The sequence below is a fragment of the Sinocyclocheilus rhinocerous genome, unplaced genomic scaffold (assembly GCF_001515625.1).
Source record: "Sinocyclocheilus rhinocerous isolate Xijiao unplaced genomic scaffold, SAMN03320098_v1.1 scaffold133, whole genome shotgun sequence".
NCBI classification, from domain to species: Eukaryota; Metazoa; Chordata; class Actinopteri; order Cypriniformes; family Cyprinidae; genus Sinocyclocheilus; species Sinocyclocheilus rhinocerous.
The window spans coordinates 263,783-275,817 of NW_015628317.1; the positions used below are offsets into that span (position 1 = coordinate 263,783).

Genomic DNA, 12,035 nt, shown 5'->3' on the forward strand with positions numbered 1-12,035 from the left:
CTTCCGGGATGGGGTTGATATGTCAGGATCATGGACCTGTTTTGTTATGTTTTGCCCCTGTTTCTGTTCGTGTGTTCCCTTATTTGGTCATGTTCCTGTCCTCGTTTAGTTAATTAGTCATTCTGTGCACCTGTGTTTGGTAATTGTCCTGTGTTTATAAGTTCTTGTCTGTGCATTTCTCCTCTGTCGGGTCTACTTGTTGTGAACGTCATCCTTGTGCTCTGTGTCTCCCTATTGGATCATTAAAAGACTCTTGTTATGTGAAATCTTCACGTCTCCTCGTTTTCTCGTGCCCGTGCTCCAGCGAATTGTGACCGCATATTTGCAGCGTGTTTCTGTATTTGGTTGTGTTGTGAGTATTTGCAGCGTGTTGAACATTGAATTTGTTTTGCGGTAATCAGTTGTTCCACAACGTGTCAACACTGTCCCGGGCCGTTGTTTCACAGTAGAAAATGAAACTAAAGAGAGGGAACAACAACAAAATAGCGGAGACTGGAACAACAACAGATGGCTGCATTGGCAAGCACTTTATGAGCAAAAGGGAATGGGGTAGCCCAGCATTGGTTTAAAAGAGTTCAAAAATATTTGTTATCGGTCATAAATTATGGGGGAAAATAGACCAGACGCTGGACATGGATGAAGCTTTCAAGAGTGCATGTGTCGTCTGCCCAGTGCTCGTGCACAACATCAAATGGACTTTGAAAATCTACGCATTCAACTGGACACATACGCTAGCGTACACATACAAAAACAAAGTATACTTTGGGCTTCACGGTATGGCGATGGGTATGGTGTAGGGTACACAACTATGCATAGGCAACGGCGTACCTACTGCACTCTACTACACTCGACGCAGAAGTATAAATTGGGTTTAAAAGCTGTCTATACTGGATGCAACAAAGCACCCATTGCAAATCATTTGTCCTTTGTGTCAGTACGTCATACATAGAATGAGGCATTCATTTACCATCGGAGATTTGTCGCTTGCACCGCGCTGCATCTGGTGTAGACAGAATCACTGTTTATAATAAATTTTAAGCCACCTTTCCACTATCTCTGACAAACGATAAGCAACAGACAGGAAGTCATTAATTTCCAATGGAGAGTAGCACAGGAGCTACGTTACTTGAATTTTGGATCCTATTTGAGCTTTGGATGCTTTAAAATGTTTACACTTCTGCGGCTAGACCATATGCTACCACCAGACTGGATGTATTCTAATCAAAACTATGAGTCTGAGGTTAGAATTTCCAGTATAGGGTTAGAATTATTGTAGACAAAGCAGTCAAGACAAATTTAGGTCAAGACAATGCTACTGAAGTTCAAAACCATGCATAAGAATGCGGAAGAAAGGTGATTCAAGTTACTTTGAACATGGCATGGTTGTTGTTGTAAGTGTATTTATTTCTTGTCTCAGTGTTTAGCGCAGTTGTCGTTGCTAGGAAACGCTTGTTTTGTTTACTGTGGAGACGTGCTGAAATCGCGTTTGGTCTCGTACTGTATCGCGTACCTTGTCAGTGTCCTGCGCTTTGCTTGGCCATTTGTTGTGATAAACAGGAAAGTGTGTCCAGCTGAATTCAATTAAATTTTTGTTAAACGAATAAAAAAGAAGCTTAGTTTACCGTGGAAGCGATCGTGTGAAGACCGAAGAGTGTAAAGACCATCGACTCTACCGTGCGACTCCACCAGGCAGGGACAAAGGATAAGTATCTATGTAGTTGTTTTTTTGGTGTTTGGCTTAGTGTTATGTTAGAATCATTATTATACTCATACCTTTTGTTATTTTAATATTTTGAAGTGTTTTTAGCTTTATTTTGTTTTCATTTAAATGTCTAGTTTTGAAATGTTGTTGTATGCATTTGTCATTTTTATTTAATTTATTTTATTTTCTTAAATGTGTGTATATATATATAGTATTTATAGAGTTTTAGCTTTTAGTTTTAATTACTTTTTCTTATTTGTAAGTCGCTTTGGATAAAAGCGTCTGCTAAATGACTAAAAGTAAAGTAAAGTAAAAGTTGGTGCCAGACAGGCTGGTCTAAGCATTTGAGAAACTGATGAGCTACTGGGATTTTCACACATAACTCTTTCTAGTGGTAACAGAAAAAGGTCAGAAAAAGGTACTAGGAAGGTATACCTAATAAAGTAGCCGGCAGGTGTCTAATTTTACTAAATTTCTCATTCATTTCTTTTAAATTCTTCTTATTCATTTTCCTATTTTGTAATTCCAGACTGTAGTGTGGATTATCCATTGCAACATTTAACCTGATTATTTTGTTTAGGAATCTGCTTGACAAATCATTTATGTTACTGCCCATTGACATGGATTTAAAGCATTATTCAATTCTCTAGGGTGTGTGTGTGTGTGTGTGTGTGTGTCTCTCTCTTATGCTCTCTCAGGTGGCTCTGCCATAATTGAAATTTAGATTTATTTGTTTATTATAAAATAATTAGGTGGCTTGTCATAAGATATCAAATTCTCTGTAGGCAATTTATTTGTTACACAAATAACAAGCTAGAGTTTCATCTGCACACGTTGAGAAGGAAATCATCCGCTAATCCTTATTGTGGGTTAAGTCAGTCTACTTTATTCTTTGTCTGACTGTTTTCTTTTTGGTGTGGGAGAGATTAGTTAGTGGGAAAATGGAATTTGATCTGATTGCATTTAAGCTAGCTCCAAGCACAGAACAGTTTGATTGCTGTAAGAAGACTGTTTTGTTCAAAATTGCTGATTTCTTTAAAATCCTCATTATGCATCTAAGAAAGACGTTGAGGCGTTATTGCATAAAGAATTGGTGCAGCAACAAATTTTGCCTGAGGAGTCGGGATTACTAAATATGCAGGAGGGAGCTGCTGTGCCAGCAGAGGCTGAAGAGAAGCCCTCTTCTGTTTTGCGAACTGATTTTGTGCCTCAATTTACCCCACTGACATCATCAATCACAAGAACTGGAAATAGACATAAAGAGGGAAGAGAGAGAGACTGACAAGCTGGCTGAACGAACTGGAGCTGGAACTAGAAAAGGAAACACAACTTTGTGAGCTCACCAGAGGGTTCCCCTGCTTTTACTTTGTTCGCTCGGCTGCCTTCAGGTCCTCAGCCGGTTTCTTTCAGTTCCTGAAGTGAGTAGTTCTCCCTTGTTTGATGTGAGCAAACATTCATTTGGTGCTCCCCTTTCAAGAAGCGGTGGTAGATTGATACTTTATGGCTTTTAAATGTGTCACCACTACATTGCAATGGCCTAAAGAGATGTGGGCTCTGCTAATGCAGTGCAAGCTGTTCAGGTAAGACCAGGAAATATGTTTTGCATTACCGATAGAGAAAAGTCCAGACTAAGTCTGACTGGTGATCAAATAAACTGTTCTGCATGCTTGTGAGGTAGTGCCTGAAACATATAGACAAAGATTTAGGGCCCATAAGAAAACTGACAGACAAACATTTGTGGAGTTTGCAAGAGATAAATGGTGTATATCAATTAAAGCACTTTTGAAAACTTAAAAGAGATAATTGTATTGTAAGATTTCAAAAGTTAAAAGTTAAATGAACAGTAAGTGACATCAGCCGCTGTACTCACTGCCATTGTAATTATATTTTGAGTTAAATCTCCAACAGACATATTCTGGGGACACATAGGACTTATGTTGTATCTAGTAAAATGGGCAAAATATGGCAAAAATCCCTTAAAGAGATATTTCACCGAAAAATGAAAGATTGCTGTTAATTTACTCATCCTCAGACCATCCAAGATGTATAGGTGACTTTATTTTTAGTAGAACTGGTAAAGAAGATTTTTAGCTAAAACCATGGTCCTTGGTGATTCATAAAATGCAGCTACTGTCACTTTGGGGGAAAAGGCAGGGACTTTCAGCAAATGTAGATGCATGCCAATGCAAGGAGGATTTTGTTAAAGTCTGTCCACATGTTATGACTATGTGGACCATGGAAAGCTTTGTGCTCTGCCAATGTAAAAGGTCCACACATTTATTTTGTTTTAGTCAGGCAAAGAGAGACTGACCATTAACCCTCAAGTCATTTGTTTGACTTTAAACTTTAAGGCAGTTATTTCAATGAAAACCATCAGAGACTTTCGGTCCTGGGTAGGGAGTTGTAATATCAGGAACCATGTATTCACAAAACCTGTTTAAATCAAAACAGTAATTAAACAAACTAAATCTTCTCAATATATCATTGGTAAATTACTTCCATATGTTGGATGTGCGGTTTTTTGAGCCACAGTTTATGTTATCATGGCAAAAGCGTGGTATGGCATAATCCAGTTTTACAGAATTGGATCAGCCTGACAGCGTCGAGGTTTTATGCTGTGATAATAAAAACTCCATGTTTGCATGCATGTAAAGGTGAAGAAAGAGTGCTCCTCTGAGAGCAACGCCATTACTTGTTTTCCTTCATTTTGACACTTGCGTCATTGCAGGATTGGCGTATGCTTGAAGTTTCCCTTCTGGAGATTTTTGAAGGAAAATTGAAAGGCTATACCTCAGCTGCCATGTCATCAAACACCATTGAAGGCTGTTTTATAGGATGTAGCCTTCAGATTGAGAAGCACCACAACTGTAATCTGAAAAAAGAGAACAAAATGTATGCCTAAACAGATGACAGAATCATTTTTGGGTGAAATATCCCTTAATACCTTTGGATAGACAATATATTTATATGTAAACCTTAGTTATACTCAATGTTAACGTAATGTTAGTTATACTTATTGTTAATGTTAACATGTTCCAGGTTAAATAAATAAACATTACTTACATTTTTAAAAAATTCAAATTTGTATTTTTATATTATCAATGTAATTAATTAATTATTTACTAAAATCAGAACCAGAATGAGCGTTATTCATCAAGAGTGCACAAATACACACGGAATTTGGGTCACACTTTATTTTAAGGTCCAATTCTCACAATTAACAAACTATTAACTACGACTTTTGCCTCAATAAACTCCTAATTTGCTGCTTATTAAAAGTTAGTAGGGTAGTTGTTAAGTTTAGGTATTGGGTAGGATTATGGTCATGCAGAATATGTGCTTTATAAGTACTAATAAACAGCCAATATGTTAATAATAGGCATGCTAATAAGCAAATAGTTAATAGTGAGAATTGGTCCTTATACTAAAATGTTACCCATTTAAATTAGTAAAAATTAAGTAAAATAATAATAATAATAATATAAAAAAAACAATAAAGTAACTTACATTAGATTTGACAGTTTATGTACAGATATGTGCATTGTGTGCTGTATACCTGTATAAATAATATGTATTTACATATTGCCTAACGCCACAAGAGCACTGAATTATAATTTATAACAAAAAGCAGGTCGTAAATTGGTGTGTTAGTTATTAAAGTTGGATATGGCCTGGGGAAAAACACAGTTTTTGTGCCTAGATGTAGTGCACAGAAATCTGTAGCGTCTGCTTGAGAGGACAAGTGCCAACAGGTTGTGGCCTGGGTGAGAGGGGTCTGTGATGACGTTACCTGCCCGTTTAGCTGGTGCACACTAATTATCCTCTCAGCTTCCTAACAGTCCGTTGCAGTCTTCTTAAGTCTGATTTGCTGGCTGACCCAAACCAGGCTCTTATAGAAGAGCACAGAACCGACTCAATAACAGCTGAGTAAAACTGTGAGAAGCTCCTATGTCAGGTTGAACTTCATCAGCTGGCGAAGGAAATACAACCTCTGCTGGGCTGAATGACTCTACTGCAGCCACAGCGCTGTCCATGACGGTGAGTGGAGGGAGTGCTGGGGTGTTTCTCCTGAAGTCCACTATCATCTCCACTGTTTTGAGTGTGTTCAGCTCCAGGTTGTTATGACTGCACCAGACAGTCATTTATATGCAGACTCGTCACCGTCCTGGATGAGGCCAATGAGTTTAGTGACATTTGCACTAGACGTGTGATATTTATGTGAAGAAATTACACTCTGAACCCATGAGGATTTTCACAAACTGAGTGTGAAACTTGTGCCCTTCTCTCCCCTACTGTTAATGTGCCTCTAGGAACCGGATTGCGAAACACTGAACAGTTGTTGTGACTGCATCAGACAGCCATCTGCTCAGACAGTCATTTATATGCAGACTCGTCACCGTCCTGGATGAGACCGGTGACTGTAGTGTCATCTGCAAAGTTCAGGAGCTTGACAGAGGGGTCTGTAGAGGTGCAGTCATTGGTGTAGAGGGAGAAGAAAGAGAGGTGGGGAAAGAATGCAACCTTGTGGTGCAGCAGTACTGATTGTACAGGTATTAGAAATTTATTTTCACAAAACAAAGTATATATCTGTATAGGTATGGGCATTCCAGTCCCTGGGTAGAAATCACACATTTGCACTAGACGTGTGATATTTATGTGAAGAAATTACACTCTGAACCCATGAGGATTTTCACAAACTGAGTGTGAAACTTGTGCCCTTCTCTCCCCTACTGTTAATGTGCCTCTAGGAACCGGATTGCGAAACACTGAACAGAAATTAGTAATAGTAATTAATTGTAATGGCACATTGCTAACACATTGTCAGCATTTTGTCGTTAAATTTAAAAACCTCACTGAGATGGCCTGGCACAAATATACATATATACGAGTAACAATATATAATAAAACAAACATAGAACATACAACCTTAAACATATTTACACATCATTAATTCATTCTCTAGACCAGTGGTTCTCAACCACATTCCTGGAGGCCCCCCAACACTGCATGTTTGCCATGTCTCCTTAATCAAACACACCTGATTCAGATCATCAGCTCATTAGTAGAGACTCCAAGACCTGAAATGGGTGTGTCAGACAAAGGAGAGATACAAAATATGCAGTGTTGGGGGTCCTCCAGGAACGTGGTTGGGAACCACTGCTCTAGACCTTGCATAACAATTTTAAAATGATTGAAAGACACCAAATTATGTAGCCATTGTTTTGTTTGAAAAGATTTCCAAACTGAGAAGGTGGCATATTTAAAGGGTGGTCTAGTCAGAGTTACATAGAGATTATAATAAGTTTGTGAGCATAATAAACCAGACGCTTTTTTTTTTTTTTGAATGAATGAATGAATGAAACAACAGAGAGGTAAAAGACCTAATATATTTTATATTATGCTTTGCATATCAAGTACTAATGCATTGTCCTTTGAGTGATTATTGACTGTGTTCCAAACAAGCTTGAGAGACAGACTACGTTAAAGAGGAAAAACAAAAATAAACACAGAGCAGAGAAGACAGTGATGAAACCTGAGTCTTGTCACAAGTTCACAAGTCACTGTAAAAACCTAAAGATATAACTTATTTGAGTTTTTAGCTTCTTCTCATATGTTTTTGTCACTGTGATTACTTCAAGCAGGATTGTTTTTAATAGAACCAGACAAAAAGTCAAAAAGAGTCAGGAGATGTTTTTATTTAGGGGTAATAAGTCATTAGTATGGCTATTATTATTTATAAATAAAACATCAGACCTTTTGAGTAGATATCAAATTAACACATAGTTTGTTATAAAAAGTTGAGGCTTTAAATCAGTGCTTCTCAAGCTTGTCCTGAAGATCCCCCACCACTGCACATTTAGCATGTTTCTCATATCAGACAAACCCATTTGGGGTTTTGCAATCTCTACTTGATCTACTCGATGATGAGTTGAATGAGGTGTGTTAGATGAGGAAGACATCCAAAATGTGCAGTGGTGGGGGGTTTAGACAGGTTTGAGAAGCACTGCTCTGAATAATAAAAATAAAATAAAATTAGATTATAATAAAGGAAAGGTAGTTCTGCAAAGGTAAATTGGGAAAATACATAATATTTTTAATTATTGATGGTTAAACACTAACATAAATTTACATCGTAGTTTAATGTTTAATCGCTGCAAGATTAATCTTTAATGAGCCGAAAAGAACACGTCACACCTCTGTTCATCAATTTGCACTGGCTACCAGTAGCTGCTCGCATTAAATCCAAGGCATTAATGTTTGCCTACAAAACCACCACTGGCTCTGCACCCATTTACCTAAATACTGCGTTAGGCTAACCGAGACTTGTCATTTGCACTTATATATTGTTGCTCTTTTGTTAGTTTTGACTGCTTTTATTGTCCTCATTTGTAAGTCGCTTTGAATAAAAGCGTCTGCTAAATGACTAAATGTAAATGTCTAAATTTAATGTAAATATAAATTTACTTCATAAAGCTTCTTAATGTTGCATAAATGTTGAAAAGGTGCAAGGTTTTTCTTGAAACATTTGCTTTTAGTTAAATAGATTATTTGAAGAACAGCTGACAATGTTTTTGTGGTCTGTAATAACCTGACTATTATCTGATGATTTTAAATAAAACAATATTCCTATCAAGCAGTTTACTTGGGTTGCTTATAGAATGATTACATTTACATAACTGAAGATGCTTCACATATCGGATCCACATAAATGTTAGGTAAGGTACTTTGTACTTTGATTTTTGTTAAAGAGTGTAGATTCGTTTTTTCTTTTACATTTTGTACCCCTTTTGTACTTTTTATTCCCACCTTCTGTAAATAATGTAAGTAAACTACTTGCTTTTTCACCACTTTGCATTGTCCTGTGCACTGCACTATATCTTTCATAGTTAAAGTTACAACCCTATATCTCTAGATTGACACCTAGGGACAAAACAAATAACCGAAGGAGAAAAAGTCAGATTATTGCAACCCAAGAAAACCTAACCACTGACAGGAAATATCTGCAACTTTTTATGATGACACACAATATACTCTGTAATTATTCAGCAACTGCCACATACAATAAAACACATTTTCCCTCATTGTACATATTTAATTATTATTTAATTATTGAGAGATTGTACAGACTATGCAATATGCCTTAAAGCAGAAGTGGACAGCTTTTCACACCACTCGCCCAAGCAGGAGGGGGCGGCTCTCTGCAGTGGATCTCCGGCTCAGAAGGTTCCACAGCATTAAAGGCACTGAGCTTCTTCCAGAGCTGAAACTGCTGCTTGCATTATAATCTCTCAGTGGATGGTACTCCTTAAATCGCCTGGATAGAAAAATATACCTTGAGGGTTACTTTAATGTACATAAACTTCATTTACATTTAACTAGGCAGCACACAATAACATACTATTAATATTAATTTTGATAAAACCCATATGTGTATTGGTGTCTTACTTGTATATAAATGCAATGGCCCCCACAGCACAAATAAAAACCAGGACTCCCAGTGTTGCTCCAGCCATGTTCCTTGATGAATTTGTGTCTGCAATTTTAACAGGATAAGTTGTGGAGTAGTGAGGTCATAGGGTATGCTCAGGAAAATACATTTTATTATTTTAGATATGCTTTGATTTTATATGACACTTGCCTATAGCCACACTGAGCTTTGCACTGGTTACTGCCAAGCTGACATCATTGGTTAGAGAGACGTTGATACAGAAGGTGCCAGAGTTGTTGAAAAATTGTCGCAGCACCATCTGACACTCAGAGGTTGGAGTCACAGCATTACACTGTAGGGCCTGAACAGGGCTTGTGCAGTCTGCATCAGATACCACAGTGCAGACTTGATTTGGCAGGCTGGCAAGCAAATATAAAAGATTAATAACTTTGCATAACACATTTTATGTTCTACAACAGCCATCATTATTATCAATTTAAGACTATTATAAAACAGTAACAGCCGAAAACAGTAAAGCCATATACAGTTTATAAAATAAATCCATATTGAAGGAATATTTACCTTCCCTGGCATGTGACTGTAAGATCTACAGCATTCTGCTCCAGGTCTGTGGCCAGAATGACCACATTATTTACCTCCACAATCTCAACACTCTCTATTCCCTCTGATTTAGGAAAACATATTTGTAGAGAATATTAAACTGTATGTAGACAGGCTGTTTTTGTGCTCATCAATACACTATTAAGTGTTTATATATATAAAAAATTGAGGTCGAAGAGATCTGTTTACAGGTATCATTAAGACAACATAATAAATGTGAAAGTAAATTATGACCATACATTTAGGTGAGGCAGATTCTGGGATGAATCTAACACTATTTTACTAAACTATGATTAACTACTAGTAGCTTGAGTTTTACATTTAAAATACAAATGCAGAATACTTTTGGCAGAGGTCTAGTCTTTGTGTAATTCAGCCTGAGGGTGGCACTCTAACCTTGATGGGCAGACGCTACATACATAGAATATTATATTAGAATACACACTTTAATATGTAATACTTTATCCCCCAGTTTCACAGACCAAGCTTAAGCCTAGTCCTACACTAAAATGTAAATCTGAGCTGTTTCAAATGAAAGAAACTTGCACTGACTCATCTTAAATAATATCAGTGCCTTTGTTTTGACAAGACAAAATTACTGGTGTGCATTACTTGCACACCAGTAATGTTTTTTTCTAAGGCACGTTTATAAAAATTACTTAAATGTCCTAATTGAACTATGGCCTAATCCTGGCTTAGTCTAAGCCCTGTCTATGAAACCAAGCCTTTGTGTTTGAATACTGAATTAGAATGTTACGAATTGTGGAAAACAAAAGCCATGTTGATTCCCAGAACAATTAACTAAGCTACATGTGTCTGTTTGCATCGCTACACTTTCAGATAAACATAATTTTCTATTTTTAATCGTCAAAAATTTCAGGTTTTACTATCCTTGTGGGGACATTGTGGGGACATCCTTGTGGGTCCCCACAATGTAGCATAAACAAGTACACACACACACGGTAGTGTGGAGTAACCCTAGGGGTAAAAGGCCCCCCCTACTGTTTTTTCCCAAAACAATGACTAGATAAATGACTAGATAAAGTCGAGATACATTTTTGTTGTAACTATGGGCTACGTTGACGAGTGTGATGTAGAAGTATTCACTATGCAGCTAACACTGGTGATGTATCTGAGAAAATGGATTTCACAGTGATCTAAGTTATCTAATTTTCAGCATAAGAAAAAAAGTGTTTTAAAGCTTGTTGTTTTGTAGAACATCACATTTATATTTGATATGAGAATAGTAGGGCCTGTATAATTATATTTTCAGAATGACATAATTTTTTTTTTTCAAACATAGTTCACTATACTCATCTCACTTTACAACTTAGAAACTCCAAAAAATTATTATTGAATAATGCTGAACACATTTACAGGTTAACAATTTAGGATTGGTTCAGTTTATATAGAGTTTGAATGTTTTCAAGTGGATGAATATTTTTGTGGCTGTTTGAAAGCCTGTTTAGCGTTAGTATAGTGTTTCTCAATTCCAGCCATGGCACACCCACCAATCTGCACATTTTGAATGCCTCTCTTATCTGACACACTCAGTCCAGTTCATGGAGCTCTCTCCTAATGAGATGATAATCTGAATCAGCTGTGCTAGATAAGAAAGACATACAAAATGTATATACTGTAGCTGCTGCGTTAGTACAGCAGTGTTCAAATTGCAGCATTTTATGGTTTTGACGCTGCTACACAATTTGTTTCGTCATTATTTTAGGTGATATGTAACACAATTTTGACAGGTAAGCCAGCAATACTGAAGTGAAGCCATGTTCGTGGTGGTTGGAATATAAGGATCAAATATAGCAGAAGTTAAGGGCCCAAGCACAACAGAGGCAGAATGAGGAGCAAGCATGGCAGGGAGGATCAGACCAAATGCAACAAAGAGTAATTAAAGACATTTTAAAGTGGTTTTAAAATTCATTAATTCAATCATTAGTACTTATCATGACTTATTTAACTTAATTTTGAATTTTGTTCCCACTTTATATTAAGTGGCCTTAACTACTATGTACTTACATCAAAAAAATTAGTACAGTGTAGGGGAGAGCGGGGCACAAAGTAACACTTTTTGACTTTCTCAAATTGTGTAAATCCACATGGGGTTCAGAGTATAATTTTTTTTATCCACAGTAATTTCACACTTGTCTAGTACAAATATGTCGCTTTGTTTCATAATTACAGTGTATACATTACAGCTGAGGTAACATGACCATATGACAGCTTAAAATGTTATCTGATCGCATGAAAAAAATATACAAGACATACAAGACA

General features: G+C 36.9%; 1 protein-coding gene across 1 annotated transcript in view; it reads right to left on the reverse strand.

Annotated features, from left to right (window-relative positions):
• Positions 1–8,119: 8,119 nt before the first annotated feature.
• LOC107737361 (melanocyte protein PMEL-like) overlaps positions 8,120–12,035 on the reverse strand; it is a 16,208-nt gene continuing 12,292 nt past the window's right edge. Inside the window, exons 9-12 of the mRNA XM_016548844.1 lie at positions 9,714–9,816; positions 9,342–9,550; positions 9,149–9,236; positions 8,120–9,017 (exon numbers count right to left, since the gene is read on the reverse strand). Of these exons, the coding sequence (XP_016404330.1) occupies positions 8,867–9,017; positions 9,149–9,236; positions 9,342–9,550; positions 9,714–9,816 (551 nt within the window). The 3' untranslated portion in view covers positions 8,120–8,866. The remainder of the gene's footprint in view (positions 9,018–9,148; positions 9,237–9,341; positions 9,551–9,713; positions 9,817–12,035) is intronic.